Raw genomic sequence first — 27,917 nt, forward strand, 5'->3', positions numbered from 1 at the left:
TAGATAACCACAGCATTTTACTATAATAATAGGCTAAAATGTACTTACTGTATCTGCCATCACTAAAGGGAGCCAATCGGGGATTATTATTAGTCTGCACATTATTATTCTGATAATGGCGGGCAGCAAAACAAGCAACAAGAAAGTAGATTTGATAGCCAGTTCTGTCATAGCTGTCAATGCATTAACTCTAAGAGAGAGTATATGCAATAATGACTTGCTATTCACAGATTACTGTGCAAACATCTTGAGCTGCCCCTCATTTCTTTTTTATTTTGGCAGGAAAATGAAAAAAAAGGTGAACCAATTTATTAAAACATTTACAAAAACAGATAGAAATACAGTATATGAAGAAAAGGCGGAGTTTTTATACTTCTAATGATTTAAGAGTCAATATTTGGTATGATCACCTTTCATCTTCAGCACAGCCTGAACTCTCTTAGGCAAGCTTTCTTTAAGTTGTCTTCACTAATAGTTCTCTAGGCTTGGAGGACATTCAAAACTCTTCTTTGGATGTTTCTGCCTTGTTTGGTTCTTTGTCTGGAGCAGGGGTCTGCAACCTTTTACACCCAAAGAGCCATTTGGACCCGGTTTCCACGCGAAAGAAAACACTGGGAGCCGCAAATACTTTTTGACATCTAAAATGAAGATAACATTGTATATATTGTTTTTTATCTTTATGCTTTGTGTGAACAACTAAGGTGTGCTGCTTATGAAATCCATGAAGTGCTACAGAGAAAATTAAATTATATTTATGTAATCAACACATTTTGAACTCTTAAAGAAATATAACAAAAGGAAAGACACCCAACTGAACTAAAATGATCCATGTAGCAAACAAAAACTGTTGTCAGCCGCCACCCTTATATCGCCTTTGGGCTGTTGGAGCCTTGACCTGACTCTTAAAAAATAATTGGAAAAAAGCTCTATGCTGCTGAAAAATGAAAAATAGATATTTGCAAAATTCTGCCTAAATATGTATTTTACCTGGTTAATGCGTGCGGCGGGGCGTGGTTTGCAGCGCCGCTGCAGGGGAGGCGGACGCACCTGCGACACCCGCAATCACGCCTCGCTGCCTTTACGTCTGCGCTATCTGTGCTGTTGTGCTGTTGGTGGTGATGTCGGGCTGTGAGCTGAAAAGCTACAGCCGGCTGTATGCGTACAGCAACCGTGTGTGAAAAGTGCTCAATAAAGAGATGCTCAAAAGCATGCTCATGGAAACATCGTCGGGTCTGCCGTGATTTGTTTACAATGGGACTTCTGCTCCTGAACCTCTGCGCACAGAGTCCGCAAATCGGGGCTATACGAAGTCAGTTTACGCAGGACTGTAAGCTGTCATCTGTCAGGCGTGAGCGGTGTTTGTCTTTAACATAGTTCACGGTGGAGAACAGCTGCTGACATAATGTGGATCCGAAGATCCATAATTGGCCTACCTGGGGTTGAAAGTCTCGATAAATGCACGGCGTTTAGGCGGGTATACCGGCTTCCGCGAGTGTGACTCTTATTTTGAGCGATGAATAAATAATAGAATATAATTTTATTTTTATATTTCAATGTCACAATAATCTTCCAATTTAGAACTACGAGTTAAAAAGAACTAACATAAATAAAATACACTTCAGCTAAATACTTCTAATTTATTTGCCCAAACCACGCGGAGCCGCAGTATAAGGACTAAAGAGCCGCATGCGGCTCCAGAGCCGCAGGTTGCCGACCCCTGGTCTGGAGGATCCCACGCTGCTTCAATAATGTTGAGGTCTGGCCTCTGTGGAGGCAAATCCATAACTGATAGTGTGCTATTGTGTGTTTTTGCATCCATCTCACTCTGTCCCTAGCATCTTGTTTTCTCACACCAGCCCTCTGCATGTTTTCCTTCAGTACACTGATGAATCATCTCTGTGGTCTTTCTCTTTTAATATCCTTTTCAATATCCTTTGTCCAATGTTGATGCAATTTATTCACAAATTGAAGAAATACAAAATGTCCATCAATCACTCTGAGTCTGGAGCTCCATGCTCTTGCCTGATGGGTTCTGGATGATCATGAGAAAGGTGGTTTATCAGTACAGAACTACATGAATGAACTAATGATCTGAAGGCAGTTGGGACCACAGTCACCAGCAACACCATTGGTGCTAATGGAGTGCAATCTTGCAGTGCCCACAAGGCAGAGATGGCAACTTGCAATCGCGACTTAGACTCGAGTCACACTTCAGACTTGACTTAGACTCAAGGTTTGGGACTCAAGTCTTGAAAACCATTTTTTATCCATGTAAAAAGATGTAAATAAGGGACAGACCACAGCCCTGAGTTGCACATTGTTTCATGAGACGGTGCATTTGTCTCTGTTAGTTAAGGAAATGTTCTGAATATGCTAATAATTTGTGAATTTTTGTTTTTAAATTAATCCGTTGCAAGGACTCTAAATGTCATGAAGATTTTTACGCAACCCTTTCCAACAGTTGCATCATACACAGTAAAATAAATGAAGTGTTTCTTAAATCTTTGTTGTCCATACATATAGTAAGATATTAAAGAAGTCCAGACGCTTTTCATACAAAAGATTTTAAAATGGGTTTTTTTTCAAACAACACTCAAGGAGAGATAGCAGTAACAAAGCGACAAAGACTATTACCGGTAATAATTAAAAGTACGTGCCTCCTGAACTACTCATACATCACGCATTACATAATGCATTCTTCTAGCCAGAGCTTAGAGCGACCACAGAATCAAACCACTGGCCATGGCCGCAGCGGGATGCACATCTGGAGTTGTGCCATTTGTTATTAAATTTGGGTACACTTCCTTCATTCAGACTGGAAGCGAGCATACGCTAACTTGCAAAGTGTGTTGCATTAACATAACGGATGCAGGTTCAACAACGTCAAACTTCACACGGCGTCTCAAATGGCCCTCTGAGAGGTCAGTCACTTAGTGAGGTGAAGAGATGCCTATGAATCAGAAAGTTGAGCTACAAACTAGGTTAGTTAACATCCTGCATCCGGTTGTAACAAGCAATAAAGTTTAAAATGTAAATTTATCGACTTCAACTGAGCAGTTTTTCACTTTGCTTTACTTGTGTTTATTCATTTCAACTGCAACAGCCCTCTTAAGTGAGTACGCTCTCATCATTTTAAATGCTGAGGTGCATCAACACAGCACAAGCCATAAAACACATTACAAATTGTTATAGGGGGGACTAGTTGGTATTTATCTGACAATAGAACATCAGTTTCATCCATTAGAGACTTGAGACTTGCCCCTCAAAGACTTGTGGACATCTCTGCCACAAGGTCCCGCTGCTCGAGAAGGCACATGCACAGTGCTGTCTTAAATTTTCCAGTGAACATCTGAATGATCAGATCAAACCAAAACCGAGCTCTTTGGCATCAACTCACCAATCATGTTTGGAGGAAGAGAAATGCTGAGTATGACCCAAAGAACGCCATCTTCACAGTCAAGCACAGAGGTGGAAACATTATGCTTTACGGCTGTTTTTCTGCTGAGAGTATAAGATGGCTACACCACAGTGAGGGGCCAAGTACCATAAAATATTAGACAAGAACCTCTTTCCCTAAGCCAGAACACTAACGCTGGGTCATGGATGGGTTTATTGCCCACCCGCCCACTCTTCATCCTCTTCATAGCTGCCCTCGCTTCCTCCGTACTAATCCTCTGCACTCACCTTCTCAATATACTCCTTCCATCTTCTCAACACACTCTTTTCACTCATTAGTAAATATCCAGCTCTGTCCTTAATCACCCTAACCTGCAGCACATCTTTTCCAGCACAATCTCTCCATCTAGCCAGTCGATACAAGTCCTTTTCTCCTTAGTCCAGCCTCACATAAAAATCCCTATAAGCCTTTTTCTTTGCATTTGCCACCTGTGTTTGCCACACGCCAGCCTCCCAGTACTCCTGTCTACGTCATCTCCCTGACTAACCAACTTTCTTTGCTAACGTCTTTCTTTAAATATCTTATTTTACTTTGTCACTCTACAAGCATGTCTCTTTTTCTAAAGTTCCTACTCTCACCTGCGCACAGCAGCAAATGTAAATGGGAAAGTTTACAATATGGTAGTAAAACCTGCTATTATGTATGGTTTGGAGACGTTGGCACAAAAACCAGAAACTCAGAAGGCTGAGCTGGAGGTGGCAGAGATGAAGATGTTAGTATCTTTCATTGGGAGGGACCAGAATGCACAGGATTCCAGTCCACAGGACACTTAAACGATACATGAGTCTGTGTTAAGTGGCTTATAAATGAAAGAATCCATTGAAAATGGTCAGCTATAAGGACTGGATTGAAAAGGAGTGAAAAAACAGTCAAAGAAGACCTTCAGAAAGCCTGAAGAACTATTCTTCAAGACCACTTAAACAAAACCACTGGAAACAAAGTAAAAAGAAATGAGGGGTGGCTCAGAAATTTTGTACATACTGTATGCACCTTTTAGGATCTGTGGTCAAGATAAAGAGTGTATTGTTCATAATTTGAAAGGGTTCAATCCCTGGCTCTTCTAAGACCCTGAACCCTAAACTGCCCAGGATATATCAGCTGTTGTGTGAGAATGATTAATTTGACTTATCAGGAAGAAACCTCCGACAGAACCAGACTCAGAGAGGGGCAGCCATCTGTCATGACCAGGTGGGGGTGAGGGGAGCCGAATAAGGCCAATAAGACCATAAAATCCTTTTATGTTGCATAAAAACTCAGTTCATTCACAATTTTAATTTGCTGTTTTTTTTAGTCCTCGTGGGTGTTGCCTGTTTATTAAGTGATTCTGACACTTCTTTTTGTTCATTCTCATGTCCATTAGGTGCCTCTTATATGTGAGACCAAACCCATGATAAGCATCCAGCAGATGATGAACTACCAGAACCAGAAGAACGGCTGCTACCAGCCGCCTCCACCGGGCAGCAAGCAGGACCACCTTTCCCCTGACGTGGCTCGCCTGATCCAGCTGGAGGAGGGGATTCGACCTGTAGAGAAGAAGAAGCACGCTCACGCCTCTCACCACAAGAGAGAACACAGGGACAAGGACCACTGTTCCATTGACATGAACGGGCTGGAGACTAATGTGTAAAAAATGATCGCTCTGTCAGAGTCTACCGGTATATCCATGACTGCAGGACCAGCAGGAGAGGACAAAGCATTAAAGAGCTGAGGTGACCGAGTTCACATGCTTATCCCCTCGAGTGAGCGCAGCCATGAGTAGATGTATGCATGGGGGAAAAAAAGACTTTTTTTTCCTACACAACCCAAATGATGACCCACGTTTGATTGTTTGTTTGTGTGTGTACATATTTGTCAGATATATACATATATTGGGTAGCAGCAGTGGCCGTGTGCTACTCTGAAGGACCTTTTAAATCAAGAACAGATCCTGTGTGAGGACTGACTGTGATCAGCAGTCTTAAAGGACTGCATATGGAGAACACAACCAACTTATATCCAGTGTAATTTAAAGGCACCTTTTCCTCCATGGACTGCAGACAAAAAACAAACGGACATCAACTTAAGTCTCTTTTTATGCTTTCTGATCTGGTTTGTATTTAGCACAATATTGGTTTTCTTTTTCTTTTTTTACATTTCTCTCTTCTTTTTGTTGACCATTGTGTTGTTTATGATAAGTCAGGGCAAAAAGTTCCCCATTTGGTACATTTTTCAACACAAAAAGACACAGCGGAACAAAACAAAACTGTTCTGCTATAGCTATTAGACAAACGCACAAATGCATGAGTTAAGTCCATATTTTAGAAATATAAAGCTCAACCACAGAAGGCGTTTGACTGTGACGGGTGCTTTGGGATTATGGGATATCAGGGGGCTGTTGGTGGGCTTTCTAGTTCCGTGTACTGCAATCGGGCTCGTTCCCAGTGTTCATAATTTTTTTAATCATAATTTCTATACCCAGCTGAGGGTGTCAGGTTTGGTGGTTTGGTTTTTATAGAAAATCACAGATGACCTGGTCTTGATGGCTTCCTCGAGCCTTGACCTGCAGTATGCACTAGGGCAGGTCACAGCTGAGTGTGGAAAAAATGAGCACCTACAGGTCTGAGGCCATGGCACACGAGCTTGCCAGATGGACTGATGCTGCATCAGCAGTGATGCAAAACATGTGATAGTCTAGTGTGGTGAAGAGAGGGTTAAGTGTTAAAGTAAAGCTATTGATCAACTGGTTAGTCTATGCTCATACACTCACCTATGGCCACAGGCTTTGAGTGGAGACCAAAAGAATGAGATTGTGAATACAAGTTGTGGAAATGAGCTTCCTCCAGTGAACTTGTTCATTCAGTAGAGGCTCACAGTAGAGCCACTGCTCCTCTGCACTGAAAGGAGGCATTTGAGGTGGTTTTAGTATCTGAGTAGAATACCTCATGGACACCTCATAAGTGAGACGTTTTGAGCACATCCTACTGGAGAAGGCGCTGAAGAAGGCCAAATACACCCCCACCCCCACTTAAATCATGTCTATTTGAAAGTTTAAGAAAAAACTCAAAAAAACACTGTGATTCTTTTCACTTTCCCATATTTTCTTAGCCACAACTTTCCTTACACTACTCTTCTCTGCCTTGTTGTCCTTAGCCTAAGTGGGTCCTCTGCCTCATACCTCCAGTGGTGTGTGTTCAAGGCAGAACGGTGATGGAGATCGCACTGAAAACAAAGACGAGTGTTTGTCCTTATGTTGAAGTCACGCCACTTTATCTTTGCACCCCACTTTATTATTCCCTCTTTGCCTTAAACAACCAAAGGAGAAGCAACCGGAACCGGCGCGATGCTGATGTGCGCTCAGACAGCCGAGACAAATCAACACAAGTTAACAGCTCATACTCTAATGACCTTTCTATGTGATATATGCTGTACATGTAGGTATTTAAAGTTTAAGGAAAATGTAGATTTTACTATCATGTCAATATGTCGCAAAGGCTGCCATTCTGTATATGTTTTAAAGAAACATTTCACTGTAGTCCACTATTTATGAAAATGTACCAACTCTGTAAAATGGAAAAGAAATGGGAAAATATATTCAAAAATATAGACAGACAGCACTGCCTGATTTATTTGTTGACAAATACAGATGTGAGGTATTTTGGATTTTATCAATAGGACTACTAAAAAAACATTCAGGTACTTCAAGGACTGAAAACTGCAAGTAAAAATGATTTAACTGCAGTAGCCTGGCTTCATCTGGAGCCCCAGGCCATTTGCTTCATCTCATTCCCCCTCTTTCTACCCAAAATCCCATCTGTCGTTTATTGACACCACCAAATAAAACCCTGCAAAGCCCGAAAATGTTCTTAAAAATGAAGCATTGTTTCATAAAAGTAGAAAATGTAGTCAACAAATGTCCTACACGTGTAAAAGAATCCTATGTAAGGGTCCACAAACTATTCAGTTTTATCCTGTGAAGAAATAGTATGATGAGATCGATCTCTTCTAGGCTGAGAATAACCAAGGACTCACTGAAAGGCTGTTGAGTATGAATATGATGTAAATCATGTGCTAAGACCTTCATAGTCAGCAGATATCAGACTAATAGAAAACCTATACAAGGTGCTGGATTGACGTTACCTTCCAACTGACCTGTCGAATAAGGATAGACTGGGCCTTTATTTATCACACTGACAAAAACTAAGAGAGGAAAACTTGGTTTTGTGCATGTGCACAAATTTGACAGGAAGTTTTCATCAAACTTCTTCTACTCCTTGAAATGTAATCCTCTTAAATTAACGGGAGCTCCGTGGAAGTCCCGCTATTTCAGAGATGAGTTTGGATGTCTGGGATGTTCAACAGGAATATTCTGGCCTTGTTTTTTTTTGTTTGTTTGTTTGTTTTTTTCAATGTCTGCCCTTGTCAGTGGGAAATTAAATCCTTCCTATTATATGAATACCACTCACATACATCAGTAATATATCACTATTTACATGTTAAATATACGTGAAAAATATATACTTTTTTTCTTAGAGTTTCCTAACTTACACTCAAAAAGTATTATACATGTCCTTGAAGGATAAATTGTGCTGTAAAAGCGATGATTCTTTTACAATTTGCTCTAATTGGGAGTAACTTTATAAATGTGTCTTATCGCACGCGCTCAGAAAAGTACTTTGCTAAGTGTAATTTGTTTGAAAAATACTGAACCTGCTTCAGCATTAAAGCAGCAACATTAAAAGAAGAACTTCTTGGAGGCCTTTGATCTCATTCATGACAAACTGGGAGCAGAAAGGGCTTATTGAGATTCAACTAAAATCTCCATATTGATGTGCACCAAGGCTCTCAAGTGACTGTCAAGCATAGCATTTTTAGGCCTTTAATACAGTAAAGAATTAATTATCTGTAGCACAGGATTTGCAAAACAGAGTTTAAGCTATACATTGAAAGTTTGTTTGAAACTGAGTGCGGTATCCTTGAATACAAGCAGAGGAAAATGACTTTTTCAATTATTTGCTCAACATAAATTTCACTGCATGAAATATGCGTCTTTTGGGAAAAAATGTACTTCAGCTTATTATTTCAAATAATTGGGAGAAACATTTAAATTCCTTTGCCGATTTCTACAGAATCCAAAATGTTTTCTCTGAAGAGGGCTCTTCACATTTTTCCGTGACGACACCAGACACTTCAGTACCAAAAGAGGCGAGCTGACCCTAGATGTCAGAGTTTTAAATGAGACGGATGTCGCTCCCCGAGGTTCTAGTCATTGGCACCTGCTCAGGAAATCACAGCTTCCAAATTTTAGGAATTGATGACAGTGTGGTAAAATGTGGAGGTGTAGTCATGATTTAAAGCGGGATGGCGGGTTGATGGTCCGGCCTCTTCATTTAGTGAGTAATTAAATTATATGAGTGGATTCATGCAAAATAACATCAAGTTTGTTTTTAATATGCTGCAGTTTGACGTCGTTTATTCCAAAGGAATAAAAATCATCCCAGCCTTTGCCTGCACAGTCTCCACATGTCCACGGGGTAACCGTGGAGATGAAAAATTGAGAGAATATGGAGTTAGAAAAACTGTAAAACTGTAAAACTGAGTCTGAGAAGTGACTCTCTTTTAGAACCAGCCTCAAGTGGGACATAGAGTAGATGTCCCACTTGAGGCTGGTTCTAAAAGACAGTCACTTCTCAGACTCCCATGTTAAAATGTCCAGGTTTACAACATCAAAACACAATTTTTAAAGCCTGACACAAAATATTGTTTTGGCTCTTGAGTGGGGTGATTTGTTTTTAATCTATCCACCTGGATATCTGAGTGTGGGGTGTCGTTGAATTGACTGACCACAGTCTTCTTGGCCTCATTCACTAAATTGGATGAGGCCTGTTATGGCCTTTTGGAACATATTTAATGGTTATGACTTACTGTGTGATACAGACCAACCAAGAAGGTTGTGCTTCAGTAGTCTGTTAGTCAGTACTAATTGTCTCTGTGTACTTAACCCGTACAGTTTGCATTACCATTCCACCTTAACAACTGGTTCCAAAAGAAACCTCAACATGGCAGCAGCCAAAATTCTAAATTTGAAGCTTCAAGATAGAGTCTAAAATCCATTTGTAATGTCAATGATGCGGCTACAACCATCTTTTATGTAGTCAGTACTTCAAACATCCACATGTCAATCAAGTAGGGGGTTCTTCAGCAAGTAGCTGAAGCATAAAGTGAATAGCTTGTCTAACAGACCACTAAAATGAAAGGCGGTTTTTATTATTCTTTATAAAGATTGCCCAAATAAATGACCAGAGATGTTTCTAAGGTTGCTCACGACCAATAGGACATGCTTTTAGAAAGACGTGAATAGCAGTTGTTAGCTGTAATGTATTTTAACTGATGAGGCTTTTTAGTGTGATTATAATTCCACCTTTATACTGAATACAGTTGGTAAGCAGTCAAGAAAGCTCATATACAGTTCTCATGTATTACAATTATTGCTCACAGTTATTATTGAAATTTTTATGTGTTTTTTCTTTTTAAGTGAGTCTCGCTGCTGCTTTGCTACACCAAATTATATGTGTCAAATCCCATTTTAAGCCCTGGGTGTAGCTACTTACATTGTGTAGCGACTAAAAAAATGCCACTTGTTGAATTTACCAACTTTACCTGTTTCATACAGAATCAAATGTTTGTAAGTAATCACCTTGAATCCTATCTACTTGCCTTCAAAGCATTCAAAACTAATGATCAAAAACAATGATTGTCTGTAGAGATTCTACATCGGGGGGAAAAAACTGAAGGTTACAGGCCCGGGGAGCAGGTTCGTGAGGATCGTGAAGTCCTCTACACAATGTAATTTCACTTTATACTCTGCTGATTTGAAGAAAATGCTCTGAGCACGAGCAACAGGAGCAGCCTTGGAGCAGCGCTCGGTGCTAAAACAGCATCACCAAGGCAACCTTGCAGAGCAAATTACACGAATTGTGTGCAAATGCCAAACGAACGATCAGCAGAGATGGACTGAAAGGGCAGTGATCAGGATGCATGAGTATATTTAACTGAGCTTTATCACATGTGGCTCCATAAATACTTGAGTAGTAATCAAATCTGGATACAATCTTCCATAATAGTGCATTTAACTTTTTTTTTTTAAGCTTTAATTCTAAGAAAAAATATTGCATTAACTGACCAGGAATTCTAACCTGTATAAAAAGAAGTAATGAACTGGAGACCAGAATGCTTAGGCTACCATGGAAAACAAGTAAAATGGATCAATTATTTCCTTACTGAAGGAAAAAAACAAGCCTTAACTTCTTCAGCTAACACCATTCTGCTTAAACCCACCCCTTTCACTCTCCACCTAAAGATCCATTAGCCCACTGCTATCGGTCAGTGAGACAGGACAGGAGGGGCTATGCAGCTTGTGCAGCAGCTGAACGATTTGGCGAGTCAGCCACCTGGCAGAGAGGCAGTGTTGGGTGGGGCGGGGGGCTAAAGTAAGTTGGCTGGATATGAGCAATTAGGAACAGCCTGGATCTGGCAGAAGGCACGCTGTGGTGGGTGGAGGTGAGGGAGGCCAACGGGGAAAGGTCGGGATCAACTTGAAAATAAATGGACAAATGCGGGGGGGTGTAAAAGAGGGAAGTAGGACAAAGGCTGAGAAAACGAGGTCAGAAATACAGAAGCAGATTTCCTTTGTTCGTTTTTTGTGGAAAGATGGTAAACGCATGAGTGTGTGGATGACACAGAATGAGTGGATATGCTCAGTATGATTTAAGTTTAAGAATCCCTTATTTCCTTATATTCTTCTAGTGCATATACCGGTTTACTTTTTAAACCTCAGATACAACTGCATACACAGAGAAGGTATTTCAAGTAGATTTGTCGTGCACCTCCTTTGCTAAACATACAGAGACAGAGTAGAAAGTATCAGCACCAGCTCTAATCATTCTCTTCTTATATAACAAAATGCTATTTTTGTTGCATAATTCATTCATCTTAGATTCTTCTACACGCTTCATACATCATGAAATAGAAATATGGTAAATTATACAACGACTCCAAAAGTTGTTAGAGATTTTATTCATTTCATTTTAAAAACCTGGATTTCGTTTACAGATGTACATTTTGCGCAAAATTATTCCTCAAAAACCCCCAAATGCAATTCTTACAGACAGATTAGGGCACACTGAGATTGTGAATACATTATTATAGAAATTAAAGGAGCAGCATGTGAGTATTTCCATAATTTGAACTGGCTGTGAATAGGTCACACATCACGTTAGGCTTAAAGAACGACATAATCACAGAACCACCCAGTGTGCTCTGATATCAAAGCTGCAGCTGGAAAAGCTGAAACTTAGACTTTCAACACCAAGCATGTCGAAGTATTTGACAAATCATCGGTCAGTTAGTTCAATTCAACAGGCAGATTTCAGTTTTTCCTACAAATTATGCCTTTAACATGAAGAAGACAGCCAAGGCTCTCACAGCTTGGCCTTCCCTGGTGCGATCTGCAGGTTCTGCAGCTTCATAGCCATGCCCATGTTCCCAGTGACCTTCAGCTTTCCCTTGAAGAACGCCTGATGGTAAAGCAGTTAAGCATGAGGAAATTTTAATTTTCTAATATCACTTCAAAAGTATTGGTAGGTTTTCAATGACATTTTGTTTCAGTCTAACAAAATTTCGAATTGAAATCCTTATCATCATCACTCAAAAAACAAATACCAATGCATTTAAAACTTTAAATCTAAGGTTTCTGGTTACGTAGAAGAGTTACTACTATTTTTGATATCCAGCATTATCATGATCTTTGTGGACCCTATGGCTGTTTTTACATGTGTCTCAATGCTCATTGGCCTGTGCGCTGTAGGGAGTAGTTCAATATACACAAAGGCACTGATGTCTAATTGATGGGTGGATATGGCTGCACTGGAACAAAAGCATTAAACTTTTAAACTGGCAGCAAAACATTCACTCTATCAATATTAAATGTGAGGCCAGCACTCTATGCAAGGCTTTAGAACCATTTTAGGAATTCCCCTGAAAAAAATAAAAATAAAAAAAATCACTGCAAATAGATTCAATACTGTAAACAAACAGCAATCAGACAGTGGTATTTGACCTACTACAGGTGCAGACAACTCTTACAGAAAACAAATTATCTCTATGACACAACAGATGGGTTAGCTGCCCCAAAAACCTGCAGCAGAACGGAGCAGATTTTGTCTGCTGGTGGATGACGGTAGTCTGTCGGGTAGACACCAACTGAGGGAATTCAAGCGCCTTCCTGCCAAATCTGTTTGGGTCAACTAAACAAACGCACGGGGTGCATGTTCCTGTTTTGGTTCGCTTCCATTGGGGGCTGACGTAAAAGCTGTCAATCAAACTCTGCTGTCACACTACAGTAAAAATAGGACGGCAACCTACTGGCGATTAGGAGGGGGGGGGTTAAAAAAAAAAAGGAAGACGAAAAAAAGCCTCCAAAACAACATATCTATACACAGTCTGAGTTTATAATATAATATCATCTTTCAGGATAGAAGTTATGAAATCCAGGTGGTGATTTTATACCTGTTAATCTCTAATCTGGAGTCTAACCTGCTCCACAGCTGTTACCATGGTGATGCGCCTCAGTAAGAAGTGAACCATCTTCAGAAAACCCTTGAAGTTACCTGGATAAGACGAAATCCTCCTTAATAGTACCGGCCTCAGACCAAGTGAACCAAACTGCAGATGTAAAAGCATCTTCACAGCACTTAGGAAACTGAGATCTACAGTTTCTGAAGAGGAGCTGGAGAGGTTAGATCTCCTCTTTCAACTTTGGTAATTCTCAGTTTTCATCACTCAGCAAATCTGCCTGGATTCCCTGCAGGCAGCTCAAAATGCTGCTGATTGTCCGTCCTATTGAGCAGCAATACAGCCCAATATCACTCCATTACTATCGTCCCTTCCCTGGCGTCTTGCAGCATTTAGGATCCTGTATGAAGTCCTCGGTCCTATCTACAGAGTATTGCATTACAGTGAGGCTCCCTCATATGCAGCTGAGCAATTTCACTGCTCATCTCGCTCATGCAGGTCAAGCAATCTAAAACTCTACAAGTTTGTTCTGCACACTTGCCTGCAGTCACACAGTCACTGAGCATCAGAGGGAGGGCCGCCTGCTCCCACCAGGTTTACCAATTCTGTGGACTCTTAAAAGTTTGTTTACTGATGCATTTCAGCAACTTCATGCTTTTGTTCTGCCTTTGTGCGGTCTACATTTTGTCTTTTGATTCTTGTACTTCTCTTAAAAAGTTGGTTTGAATAATTTAATTATGCAGTTTTGTTATGCAACATTTTGTGCCCTTTAAATTCTTTCATATTTTTACTACATACATACATACATACATACATACATATTGCAGTTCACAATAAATAAACTAACCCTAATGTAATATAAATAAATAAATGCTTTAATGTAAAAATGTTAGGAGCCCCACAGCATGAATTCACTTTTACAGTCGATGTAAAAATATAACATATCCTTTCCCTTACTTACACAAATAAACTTTATTTATAGTCATTATTATGCACACACCGTTTGTGGGTTCAGCTTTCCTGTCATCAGATCCGGCAGATCCTCGTCACTCAAGGATAATGTGCAGTCTGCCTTTTTACCTAAAACAAGACATTAAAAGATGCATTTATTATTTATCTGGCCAACGGCATTTCAGGTGACCCAAAACTAAAAATCTGCACACACAAAAACAACTAATGACGACCACTCGTGAGAACATCTCGCATATTCTACACTGAAGGAAACAGCACGGAGGAATGTTTGTCTCCGCATTGCTTCTAGTATAGAAAGCACACTTGGCATTTCCACAACACTGCACTGATCAGCCACAACAATAAAACAGGCAGGAGGAGTGAATAATTATCCCATTACTGCGGCGGGTGATGTAAAGAATAAGATGTGACTGCTCCTTTACTGCCTTTGAACAGCAAGAATATAAGCAGAAAGTCACAGCCGCAGTTGGCTGCACAGCCATAAATCCAAGGCCAGAAGTGACTACACTGGCCATGTGAGAGTCAGAGCTCAACCATCGAGCATGGAAGAGGTCCGATGAGTCATATTTTCGTTTACTGAGAAAGAGATAGTAGCACTAGAGGCGGCATAATGCTCTGAGCAATGTTCTCCTGGGAAATCTTTGCTCATGCCATTAATGCATATTCATCTGACCACATTTACCCCTTTATTACCACTTATATTCCCTGATGGCAGTGGCATCTTTCAGCAGGATAATGCACCCTTCCACACTGCCTCCACACACAATACTGTTTAGCGACGGTTTGAGGTGAAGTTGTGTTTCAAGGCGTCTTAACCCAATAGAGCACGGGTGCCAAACATGAGGCTCTGAGGGCCAGAATTGTGCAGGCAAAGAGTCCAATCTGGCCGACTGGACAGCTAGGATAGAGATGAAAGCATGAATTTTTAACTTTAACAGTATTTTCATAAGTTTTCCAGCTTTTCCATCCATGGTTATTCATACTACACCACAGTAACAGAAAACAATTAACAATTTCTATTTCTGCTTTTTATTTTTTACTTTCTATTTAATTTAACAAAAACTTTGTTTAGTAATTACAGGACAGTCTGGGCAGTGAGCTACCAGAACTTCCTCTGCAGTTTTACACATTTGTTTCTTTCTATTAAGCCCAAAGAGTCGTGGCAGCAGATTTCTTTCATTTAGTAGAGCCAAACCTCTTTCTTATGCAGAAAAACTGAGACGTACTGCTGAGGCTGCACTTCCTTTTCTATTACTAGAGTATCTCAGGGAATAAAATATGCAGGTAAACTTCTTTACACTGACAAGGGCAGTTCCACTGGTCCGGCTCACTCAAGGTCAAAGTGGGCTGTATGTGGTCCGTCATGGAAAATGAGTTTGACTTTCCTGCAATAGAACGCCTGTAAGATGAGCTGGAAAAACAAACCCAATCCACAGAGGCTTCACTTCACAGCTCACAGAAGCTTTTGACTCAAAGCAGGTTCTTTGAGTCTGTTACCACAGGACACCTTCAGAGACACAATATTAGGCAGGAAGCTTTAATGACTTGGCTGACCGAGGCATCCATTCAGTGCAATTTGTTTCACAGCTCAGAAAGCATTATGACTCACTCTTTCTATATTCCATAACTTAATATACTATAATATACTACTTTCTACTGTTAATTAGATGGTGGAAGGAAGAAATATAAAAATATATAAATATACTATTTCAGTTTTTATATAGAAATATAAAAACTGAAATTTAGATTGGGGGGGGGGGGTACCATGTTTAAATCAGTCCAATAAGGACTAACCACAGTAAGACTGACCACACTGCCTCAAAATCTCCTGTGTCAGCTTCATTAAAGATGTTATTAGAGCTATCTGAGAGCTGCAGTATCCTAAAATCTAGTGCTACTTTCAGTAAAAACAGCACAGCAGTGTGCATGCAGGAGTTCAAATACTGGTCCTGCAAACCAGCAAGAAAACATTCAAGTGTACTGGGTTTAGCAAGCCTGCTGTTAGCACTCATCGGTTCAGCTTTTTATGTGCAAGAGAACTTCTTTAAATGTTGTTATTATTGCAGCCGTTTTCAAGTTTTGCTCCTAACCTAACTTTTAAACTAGTGCAGTAATGTTGGACCATAACGGAGGGGAAAAAAAATGCATATTGAAAACCTTTGAGTGGAACAGCTTGTACATCTTAGATTTCCCTGAACATGTCTTTCTATTTTCAAAACATTCAGTCGTATGGACAGAGTGGTGATTCAGAAATAATGGCTTGGAAGGAGCGAGCATTACATGGGAGACCATCAAATGATGAGATGCCCATTTACCAGGATGTACCTTTGAGTACGGATGACACGTGTGTGTGTGTCTGTGCAGAAATCAGCTTGTAAAAAAAAAAAAAAAAAAAGTCAGAATGCAGCTCTTCTAGCAGGACCTCTTTTGCACACATCAGGTCATTATTGGAATTAAGCTTGTTTGTTTTCATTTGGTTCATGTTTTGACGTCCCCTGCAGCATCTGCGTTTAAATCTAAATTTTAAGGCGGATAATGAAGTAGCTGAAACATTTCCACCGTTTCAGCTACTTACTTTATTTCACTGCAGAGTTTTGTGGTAGTTCTTCACAACTGCAGAAGTATAGAGCGAATTCAGCCTAAACTCTAAAACAAAAACTTCCACCAAATCACAGCCTTTCCATTTTACCTGCAGCACTCCCCTGCAATCTTCCACAACGATATCTACTGAAGATTAATAGTTTTTTGAAACCTCTATTTATTGTAGGGGACTGAACACATTTCTTTTTGAGCTTCGGAGAAAAAGAGCAGAACACAGATATCACAAGTTAAAAAGGCGACGCTCCGAGGTGTTTGCAGGCTCCTCAGAAAATAATAAGCCTGAAATGCTCTCTGAAGTCTTCAGACAATGAGGGCTTTCCTGACAGAGGTGTGAAACAAAATCAAGCTCAGCCACAATCGCAGCAGTTCGAGTGATTTTTATCTGCAAGCTGCTTTGCACCCCAACTCCACCCAAGCCCTTCTGCATGCTGCTGCTGCTGTTCTTAAACTTTACATGTACACAAGCAGAAGGACAGGCAGGTCCAAGAACAGAGCCATACCTCCCAAATATAAAGTACTGCAGACAGGAATAATTCTGAATATGCATTTTAACTTGTCTTTAAGTTTGACAGAGATTTTGTCAGTATTAAAAGCGTATCTCTGACAAGACCAATAGTGAAAAGATCCATAACGCAAGGACAAGGATCATGATATAAACATCAACTCTTCCTCCCATTAAGATGATGTTTGACGACCTCCCCTCTACCCTTAATGATGAGTTTTGACACCTCACTATATATCAATAAGGATGTGGTGTGATGGTCATTAGAAAAGTGTCTGGGTTTTTCCAAGGATAGCTGCATAGGCAGAGATCACCTTCACTAACTTCTGATGCAAACCCAGCAGGCCTGAAATATGACAGAAACCACTCAGTTCAGAACAAAGCTTCAAGGGTTCTTCCTAGCAGACCTTATCCTAAGGGTGTAAAGACTTACAAAATAATGATAATTAATCAGCTGCAAGCAAAATATCAAGAGTGTTACAGGACTTTAACAACAGCCTCACATACCTGGGTCGTTTGTGACAGAACCGTTACCATTTTTCACGTCAACAATCCAGGTCGCCTCTTTCCCACCTGGGCCGTCCTTCACTTTAAATGCAAACACTCCACCAATCTTCTTAACAAGTTGTGCTCCCTCCTGCAACAACAGGGTTTGAGTTCCCTTTAATAAATGTTTGCATACAGTAGGTGTAGACAGGCAGCAACAGCCCACACAGTGCAAATTAAATTCTACAGCCATCTATTTGTTATACACAGCTTGACATGAATAGTTTAGATCATGTTTCGTGGTTTCGCCTGAGAAAACCTCTCAAACTCCACTGTCCTGATGGTAACCAGAATAATACACCACCACATCTGATCGAAATGGTTCTGCAGCTATAATTATTAAGCAGTTTCTGTTCCTTATAAGTCATCTATAAATCATCTATAAATCTGTCAGGATTCAGGTCTGCCTTCTCATTCTTTTCATTATTTAACCATACGAGTCCTGGCAGCTAATACAACAGAAATTTATGGACCATAAAGCTGAGAAGTTTTGTTCCAGCTCATTAGCTTTCTGTACTACGTGGATTTAACCACAATAAAAATGATCTCACCAGCACAGATCTGATGCTCTTGAAATCCATGTTGCATTATGGCATGCGTGTTAGCTTAGTTAACACTGAACCGTCAGCTTCCACCAAACTCACAGATCTCACAAACAACCCAAAGTATTCTGGGAAGAAGTGAGAACATCATTCAGAAGTCTGTTCCTTGAACCCAATGCTTGTAGACATGGATGAAACTAAAGTTTCCCCAGAGTAACTGGTTCTCATATTCCACTCATGCGCACTTCTTTTTTAAAAATGTAACATCTGAGGGAGCGAGGGGTCACAGGCAGGACTGAGCAGAATTTAAGAATATACAACGCTCAGAGAAACTGAACAGAGCACTTTTTAATCACTACAGTTAAACTTGTGGGATATTGATGAGGTCAGTTAAGTAGCACAGTTGTAGCTACTTTGGTATTAATGAAATTAACAACTGTTGTCAGTTGTCACTACTGGTAGCATGAGGCAATACCTGGACCCTACAGAGGTTCCATAGGTAGTCCACCCCCTCCAGGGTGGCACATCAACACGTGCCATTGGCAGAAGGTTTGCCGAGTCTCCCAGCACTGTCTCAAGATCATGGAAGCGATTCAAGGGGACAGGCAGTTACTCTAGGAGAGCTGGACCAGTATCTGCTCCTTTGTGCTAGAAGGAACAGGATGAGCACTGCCAGAGCTACAAAATTATCCTGTGCTTTTTTTCCCCCCCACTTTGATTTTCAGGGTGTCTTTGAATTCAACCCTCTGTAGGTTGATCATTTTCAGTTCCATGTGGCATCCCTTTATTACCCAGTCCACATCAGTATAGATATCCAGCATGATTTCCTTCCCCATTGAGATCTGGTGTGTTTTCAAAGTGTTCCTTTATTTTTTGGGGGGGCAGTGAATACCCTCCACATTTAAGAAGATACTGCTGCCATACATCGTTACTGTGGAGTGGCTCTCCTCTGCACCAAGACCCAAAGTGCCAGCCAACTCCATGAGCATGTTTTTAGCAAACACATCAACATGAAACAAGCAAAAATAGTTTTTTGTGCTCTGGAAAAAGTCCTTACTGTGATGCACATATATAGAAAATCACAGTTGGGTAGGCGTTCAAGCATCTTTCTCTACATTGTAACTCAAGTGGGTAATAGCCTCACTAATGCACACAATTACTGATACCACCTAATTTCTTCTGTTATGTCAAAGCACGATTAAAAGCCTTGAACACAGAGTACAAGTTCTTTCAAACCAACATCATCACACACGCTTCACACAAACACACCGTCAGTGTTTAAGATTTTGTATCTTTTTAAACGCGTTAATCGCAGCATATCTAAAGCACAGCATATATCACATGTGTCATACTGCTTTAAATTTGCTCTAGAAATTCAGTTTACATTGCCGCAACACTGTATAAATAAACCTTTTTGCAACTATGAGGTCGTGCGTTTGAGTTTCATATCAACAAACTGTGATTTAATTTATAAGAAAAGCAAAATAGACCAACGTATGAAACACGTTTCTATTAGAGGCTTGTGGACATGTTTACATGTCACGCAACTATCAATAAAGACAAAGAAGAAAATCTAATACATGAATGGATTTAACTGGATGCACACTTATCGAGTCTGTAAGAGCAGACACAGAGTGGCTAATTGAAAATATCACAGTGACATGCTGTCACTAATAGGCAACCGCCTGCTGTGACACTACCTACCTGCTGTAGATGTTTTTCAATCTCTTTGAAGACAGGATAAGCTTTAAACCCTTCCAGACCGCTGCCTGAGCTGGTGAGAACCGCACCTACGCGGGACCTGAAGGAAGAAGAAAAAACTGAAACCAAACTGATGTATGAGTTAAAGATTTCCTTTAGAACCTACCTCAGCAAATTATTCTTTAAGATGAGAAGTGAAAATGCTCCTTGCTGTATGAGAGGTATCCAAGTGAACTAATAACAAATCATTGGCAACTTCCTGCTCACCTCGCCTCCTCTGGGAAACCCATCTTGTAAAGTGTGACAACCACTGCTCCTCCCAAGCCAATGTTGTGCTGCAAGGCCACTTTTGCCCCAGAGACCTGCCTTCGCCCGGCCATCCCTCGGAGCTGCCAGCATAGCTCTGCACACTGGGCCAGACCTGTGAAAAGGCGAGCACATGGTAAACATAGTAAATGTGTTTAACCAAGTTCACCTCCTAGATCACACAGACTTTTAATTTAAAAATAAATTATTATTTACCCATGTGACATGAAAGTGAAGGTTATTATTATCATTATTATTTAAGATGATCTGTTTTAATTATGTTAAAATGAATTTTCATTTTTGTGGGCTTGCAAATTTTTTTATGCCTTTGTGCAACTTAATAATGAACATAAGGATACACTTAAGTATTCAAAAGTATTCAGCAGCTAAGTAAAATCATTAATGTAAAGTATCATAGCTGGAAAGTTATTAAGAAACCCGTACACCCACAGAAAATGAATCCCAAAAGTAACTGTAACAACATACCATACAAAACTTAACAGGTTGCAGTAACAGGAAGGGAAAAGCTGCAGTCAATATTTATTTTACAATTCTTACTGAGAGGGGTGACAAAATGACTCCTAATCTGTGAACTTGCTCCCTAATCTCACCAGTGGCAGCTCTAGCACCAACCAATGCTACAGCTAAGCATTTCATCCCATCTGCTTAACGAGCTTTCGCATTTCTCCATTATCCCAATGAGCTAAGGAACTTAAGGCTAAAAGACCATGGTGCATCTCTCACATTCTGCGGCACTCGCCTGATTCTTTTTTATGTGGACTTTTGTGAGAGTGTGACTTTGCTTGAATGCCAGTTGGAAAACCTACTACATGGTTCAAATTGGCACTTCATCAGTGAAGAGCCTGAGGGCATCTTGTCAGATCCATAATTTTCATCCAATGTAAAAAAAACCTTCACGCTCAAGACTGTTTGTCGTCACGTCCCCCTCAAACATTAACTCATCTGCAGTAAATTCCCTCCCAAAAGCTCTTTCATAGTACCAAATTGTCATCAAAAGCCATTTGATTTAAGAATAAAAGGGTGTAGTCATTCAACAAATACTTCAACCTATGAAATAGTGACATCTCAAGGTCACTGGATGAGATGTCTACACATTAAAAACTAAATAAATAAATAAAATGTATCACATCCTCCTGAGGTGTAGGTTGCTTCAGGCAATTAGCTGTCAGCATCTCTGCTCACAGTGTTACTGGGGGAAGAGGTCAGAGATTTACAAGCAAGATTTAGAGCAACACCATGGATCAGACAGAGCTTAGCTGAGTGGGGCACTCGCACGCTGGGAGTGTGACCCAGGAGACACAGGGAGTATTGATGATATGGGCAGGGCGAAGTAATGGAAAAAAAATACAAGCAATACAATTAAGATGATAATTCCAAGAAATTTGGTAAGTACGGGTGGAGTGATTAATGGCGTTTGCACTGTTTGGCCTGGTTATCTGTCCTTAGCGAGTGCATTTTTGCATGTTTGAGTCCATTACAGACGCTGGGCGAGCCAGCTGCACTGTTTGCTCGGTCTTGTCCCCCAACGATTTAAAACGCAGAGAGATTACAGGGGAAGCTTGCCAAAGTCACAGCCGGCTGCTCTCTCACATGCAGGCTTATGATCACTTTTACCCAGTGTCAGTGTAGGTGGCCGTTACTGCCACCTGGTGGGCACGGTGGAAATCGCTTGTCAAAGTCTTCAAAGTGCATCCAGGGAAAACACTTGTTTGTTAAGCCTGATTTGGGAAGACAAAACACACGTGGCTACGGGATGTTTTTAGTTCAAACTTGTAGTAGCTGCTTTAGATCGGGGTGGGATCTTGTTCACACCATAAACCGAGACCACCTCCTCTAAAAGGTCTCGGTATGGTTGTTTTGGTCTGCACCCGAGTGCAATTACTGTGTTAAACCTGTACAAACAAAACACGAAAAAGTGGGAAAACAAACCCGAGTTCGATTTAAACTGACTAAACACCACAGATGTGAAAAACGCCACTTAGATTCTTAAAGGACTGTTTATTTTTCCTTTTGTCTGCAAGTAATCTTACAGCAAGTCTTTGTTTTATAAGCAAGATAATCGTAAAACAGAAAACATTTAAGCATTTGCTAATTTAAAGGTTCGTTTTTTTGTTATTTATTTACTCTTAGTTTAACCGAGTTGAAGCAATGAGACTAAAACTGCCTTACACGCAATAAGAAAACACAAATTAATGAACTATAAAATCACGATTGCCCATGCCTTTACGATTCAGGATCAGTTATTTAAGTGGGTAAGTCTACTAACTTAGCACAGTTGTCTTTTTGTCTTCGGTTTGCTAAATGGTGTTACAGAGAATGCATATACATAACTTTACCGGTTGTACTGATCAGTCAAAAAAAGCTACATTCAGACACTCACACATCCACTTCAGCTACATCATCTGCCTTGTTCATCTTTAAAAATCTTTATAAATTTCTAATAAAATGGTTTGCTCCTTGTTTTGTAAAATATGGCACTTTGCTGCAAGCATACCTGTCCATGTTTGTGACATGCCCATTTTTATGTGAACGTCCTCATAGCTAAACTGATCTACTGAGTTTATAACCATCTTTGTGGATCGTGATTTTAAGTAAGTGAAGCTGGATAAAGAAAAGGTATCCTGGGTATGTTGAACTTGCTTTGTCTTCTAAACCTGCTTTATGGAACTTGTTAAACACATTTTCAGGACACCAAACAAGTTATATAACAACAATTATCCCAAATGGTTAAAGTAGCTTTTTTTATTTCATCACTTACAAATGATTTTCAACAAGAGTCAGAGTCTCTTCTTACCTGTGGCACCAAGAGGATGTCCTTTAGAGATGAGGCCACCACTGGGATTGATCACAAACTTGCCTCCATATGTGTTGTCCCCTCTGTCAATCAGTTCTCCAGCTTTACCTGTAGAAACGGTACATTTAACTTCATAAAAAGTAATTAATCTGTAGGCGTACATCCATGTGAGGTAACATGACCTCACTGATACTTGCACTACAAGATCATCTGGGCGGTTCAGTAAAGCTGAATTAGCCGTCATTAAATTTATATATAAAAAGTTTTGGAACTGTATCAAAATCATTGAAGTTCCTTTGCTGCCAGTATGGGCATTAAACAACACTGCCACCTGCTGCTCAGTCAACGCAACATAATTTAACGTATTTCCAGGGACAATTCAGGGGAAACGCTGACATAAATTGTGATAGAGGCTCAACATATGGAGAATACATCAAAGTTTGAGGAGATGCAGTCTTACCCTCTGGACACAACCCCAAGGCCTCATACGTGATGAGCTCATTGGCTGAGAAGCAGTCGTGCAGCTCGACCACATCAACGTCACTTGGCTTCAGACCAGCGGCCTCGAAACACTTCCTAGCCGCCAGCCGGGACATATCATACCCCACCTGGAAAGGAAAAGTGTTTGTCACCATCAACCCAATTATTTGTTTGTTGTCACCAGTGTGCGTGTCAATAACTTTCAATTTCAGATTTCTTGCCATTTTGATGCAGCTGTTCTCTTCAAATGTGGACGCGAGGTCGGTCACCATCTCCTGGGCCACGATCTCCACCGCCTGGTTCTGCAGGTGGTATTTCCTGACAAAGGGCTCGCTGGCCAAAACTGCTGCTCCAGCACCATCTGATGTAGGGCTGAGAGGAAAAGAGGACAAGAAAAAAAAAAAAGAAAAAAAAAAGAGGCATGGTTGTCAGAAAGTGAAATGATTATCAGTAACCGATGATAAGAATCTGTACTTCGATCAACACTTGTGTAACTGTGCCAGTTTCTTACCAGCACTGCAGGAGCGTCAGAAAGTCAAACACCTTCCTGGATTTCATCACCTGCTCCAGACTGTACTCATCCTGGAACTGGGAGTACCTGCGTGTAAAAACACTCAAATATTTACACCCTCGTTTGAACAAAAAAAGACCAATATGAACGCCGAATGCGGTCAGCTGTGTCTTACGGGTTATTGGTGGAATGTTTGTGGTTTTTCCAGGCAATCTTGGCAAAGTGTTCTGGCTTTGTGCCTAAAGGAGAATCAAAAATACTGTAAACACCGTAGAGAAAATGCCATAATGTAAAATGATGACAACAATGAAGATTTTACAATAACATTCCTACTGTAGTCTGTAGGAATCGCTTTGTTTGGATGATATGTTTACCATATCTCTCCATATGCTCCCTGCCGGCATTTCCAAACATCTGTGGTGCTGCTGGCGCTGCTGCCATCCCATAGCGGTTGATCATCACCTCCATGTGCTTGTCCATGGGATTTGTCCTATCCATGTACTTACAAAAAAAAAAAAAAATTCCAATAACAGACTAAACTTTCCTTCCACATGTGGGATCTCTAGTTCCAGAAGGATATCTGGAATTATTTGACATTTTCTTGAAATTTTTAGTCTGTCTCTCCCGGTTTGACCCTGATATGGATTTGTAAAGACAGGAAGTGAAATGTAAATCTTTACCCATCGTGCAATGGTAAACAATCCTTTGCAAAATCTTTACATCCAGGTCTGAATTGACTCCAAAAGTTAATCACCAAGTTGGGCAGAGTCCCACATCTGGTAATGAATTAACCAAACTACAAGTAAACCATGTAACGTCCTCGTCCACAGTTATTAGAAGTCAGTAGAAAATGCTAATCTCCACTCTCCACTGTGATTGTACAAAGGTAAACCGTATGAGCAGAAAGAAGGATCGCAGTTGCTGAATTGCAGTCTTTTATTGCCTGATGCTTTTTATCAGCCATTGGACTTTAACAATTGAAACACAAAACTTGGCAGCCCCCAAAACTGTGGACAAAAAGTCCCCAGAGGCCAAGTCAATAGATGACAGTGACCGGGCTTTACACATGCAAAAACCCAGATAATGCTTTCCTTTTAACAGCTTTCATTCTCAGTAAGAGGTTTCTCTGTATCATGTGACCTCAGCTGATTTTTCTCCCCCCTCTCATCCATCTGGCAAAATTTCAACTAAGTCAAACATGAAAGATTGCAAAATAGTTTTAGTGCAGCAAATGCAGAGAGGGCTGACTAGAGGGTGAAAAAATGTTAAAACATACAACGTGATCAATTCCTGGATGAATGTGCATACCTTTGCAGACAGAGAGCCCCTCTCCATCTTCTCAAACCCAAGAGCAAGCACACAATCAGAAAGACCTGCAAGAAAACATTAAAGGCAGTGAATAAAACTACTGATTATAGACTGAGCTGAAAAGAATATGCAGGTCTGAGTCAGCTGATTTGATTTTTACGCTGGATTCTCCTCCTGATGCAGCCCTGAAGGGCCTCGTCTCTCCTCCCGAGACTGAACTGGGGATCTTTCGCTTGTTATACACCATCGAGCCACAGTAACATTTCAATACTTTGAATAACTAGAATCCAAAGAAGCCACTGTTTATCAAGTTTCACCACAGCCTTCAGGTGTTATAGAGCAAACTACCTGCCACTGTTAAAACCTCCTGGCTGACTCACCTCCCTGGACCAGCTGGCGTGCCATGAAGAGAGCAGTGGAACCTGTGGAGCAGTTGTTGTTGACGTTGATAATGGGGATGCCGGTCAGACCCAGGCTGTGGTAAATGGCCCTTTGTCCGCATGTGGAGTCACCTGGAACAGAGAGGTAGGATGAGATGCTACTCTTCACTTATTTCACTTTACCTGTGCTGAAAAGTACATGAAAGAGGCTTAACAAGAAAAACAATTTGGAGCATAAAACAGGAAAAATAAAGATATATATTTGACGTTTTACCATAGACGTATCCTACGCAAGCTTGTTCAATGGCAGAATATGGGATTCCTGCATCTGCTAGAGCCCTTTCACCTAAAATAGGATGTAGAGATACGGCAATAAAACTTATTACATGTTTTATAACAGCACAAAAACAATAAATATCAAGATCTGATATCTGTGAATGACCAATAATCTGTAAAGATCAGCACCTGCTTCCTTGGCCATATCAGGATAGTCACCTTCCTGAGCTCCAGGCTTGTCAAACTGCAGCAAACACGCACACACAAAAAAACTCAGGTCAGTGCCACTAAAGTTTGATTCAAGATTTTATTTTCAAAACAACTTTTAAACATTTTATTAAGTGTGGAGAAGTCTACAGTCACTCTGCTGATGCAACCTAAACATGCACCAGGCAGCCACAACATTAAAACCAATGATAGGTGAATAATACTCATCATCCTGTTATAATCCAATGAATGTTCTGTTGGAAAACCTGAAGGCCTGACACTCATGTAGATGTTGCTCTAAAACTTTTTGTACCACCCGACCAAACATTGCTGCAGAGCAAGCACACACCTCCTCCATAGCAATGGCGCTCCCCAACAGCAGCAGCCTCCCCCAGCAAGACAGAGTGCCCAGATGCACTGCAGAACGGCTCAAAATCAAGAACTTCTTAACTTCTAATCTGACTTTCTAATGAGCCATTAAATACATGGGTGTATAAACCAATATATTTGATTTATACATGCCTCCTGCTGCAGGTTTCATGACGTGAACAGACTTTAAAACACAAACAAGGACAAAGAGCAGACAAAAAGGCTGCAGTGGCATTAATGTAATTAATGTCATTAATGCACAGAGGTATAAAATGATAGAAAATGCTTTGTGTGCACTGTTCAGAGAGCAGACAGTGCAATACCTCAACATAAGCAAATATTCCCTCCTCCACCGACATCACTGTTAGGGACATATTTAACTTTTCAGGGACCTGAAAACATGAGGCTCGTTCAGGTTTGGAGGTAGAAGCAACTTTCGGAGTTAAAGTGTCCACCTTTAGCAGCATGCCGGAGAGAAGACCTTTGACACAGTTTGTAATGCTGTTCACCATGAACTGTGGACTCCACGTTTAGTCTCAGCGAGTACTGAATACAAACCAGACCTACTGCCATCACACTCACGAAAGCTGGGTAGTTTTTAAAATGTAAACATGAACTACAGCAATTTGACTTTACTTCGGCTAACTTAGCTAGCTAGCCTTTCAAAGTGTACTGACAGCTTTGACACAGGTTTTTTTCAGACCTTTGGACACAGCATGAGCACAAATAAGCCCGACAGTCCCCAACACCGCGGATTTTGACCCAACTGTCCCAATGAGAGCAGAAAAGTCCCAGTTTGTTGTTTTAGGTGGACCGCACTGAAAGACCCGAAATCTTGGTTTAGGTAATCATGCTAGCCTCTCCGCTACACAGCGCCGTTTCTCGATGTTTTACAGAGCAGCAGTGTGATAAACGATAAAGTAAGATTACCTTAGTCATGCCAACTCCTATGACAAATACTCTGTTCTTCTTTCCAGGTGCCATGGTGCTTCTCTGAGTCCACTCACACAGGTGACGTGAAAATCTGTGAACACGGCGTAGTAACTGGGACATAAACGATCCTCAGCGTGGTGGCTCCTGATGTGACCAATGAGAACTCGCGGTGAGAAACATAAACACGGAGAGCAGCGGGTACAGCAAAGATCGTCTATGCACAAGTGGGTGTGTCACTCTGTGGGAATACAATACCGTTAGTAATAAGTTAGAATAAAGCTCTTAAACATCTAAACAAAAGCGACTTTTCTATAAATATGCCTCTTCAAACATAACCTCCACCAGAATGAAAGCACTGCATATATATTCAACTACCGTGAGGGGTTTTTTTTATGGTTAAATATTGGAAGTTTAAGAACTCAAAAGCCTGTGTGCCCTGTGATCATTTGACCTTTATCGTTT

At 40.6% G+C, this 27,917-nt stretch overlaps 2 protein-coding genes across 3 annotated transcripts in view; one reads left to right on the forward strand and one right to left on the reverse strand.

The window, feature by feature from the left end:
- slc1a7a (solute carrier family 1 member 7a) overlaps positions 1–5,462 on the forward strand; it is a 40,140-nt gene extending 34,678 nt beyond the window's left edge. The window contains exon 11 of the mRNA XM_031754840.2: positions 4,818–5,462. Coding sequence (XP_031610700.1) covers positions 4,818–5,084 — 267 coding nt within the window. The 3' untranslated portion in view covers positions 5,085–5,462. The remainder of the gene's footprint in view (positions 1–4,817) is intronic.
- A 6,028-nt stretch (positions 5,463–11,490) lies between these two features.
- scp2a (sterol carrier protein 2a) lies at positions 11,491–27,619 on the reverse strand. Of its 2 annotated transcripts, XM_031754862.2 has the most exons (16): positions 27,453–27,617; positions 26,136–26,190; positions 25,945–26,016; positions 25,671–25,802; positions 25,291–25,355; positions 24,357–24,483; positions 24,158–24,221; positions 23,983–24,069; positions 23,693–23,843; positions 23,452–23,599; positions 22,992–23,099; positions 20,138–20,291; positions 19,874–19,970; positions 17,589–17,718; positions 14,007–14,086; positions 11,491–12,009 (listed from the first exon to the last, which is right to left on the reverse strand). In XM_031754862.2, the coding sequence occupies exons 1-16, from the start codon at positions 27,573–27,575 to the stop codon at positions 11,914–11,916; spliced, it is 1,689 nt and encodes a 562-aa protein (XP_031610722.1). In that variant the 5' UTR covers positions 27,576–27,617; the 3' UTR covers positions 11,491–11,913. The 2 variants fall into 2 exon arrangements, 1 of the variants encoding a protein (XP_031610722.1); XR_004200349.2 differs by lacking the exon at positions 17,589–17,718 and having other exon boundaries at positions 27,453–27,619.
- Between the last annotated feature and the right edge of the window lie 298 nt (positions 27,620–27,917).

The sequence above is a fragment of the Oreochromis aureus genome, linkage group 18 (genome assembly GCF_013358895.1).
Source record: "Oreochromis aureus strain Israel breed Guangdong linkage group 18, ZZ_aureus, whole genome shotgun sequence".
Classification (NCBI taxonomy): domain Eukaryota; kingdom Metazoa; phylum Chordata; class Actinopteri; order Cichliformes; family Cichlidae; genus Oreochromis; species Oreochromis aureus.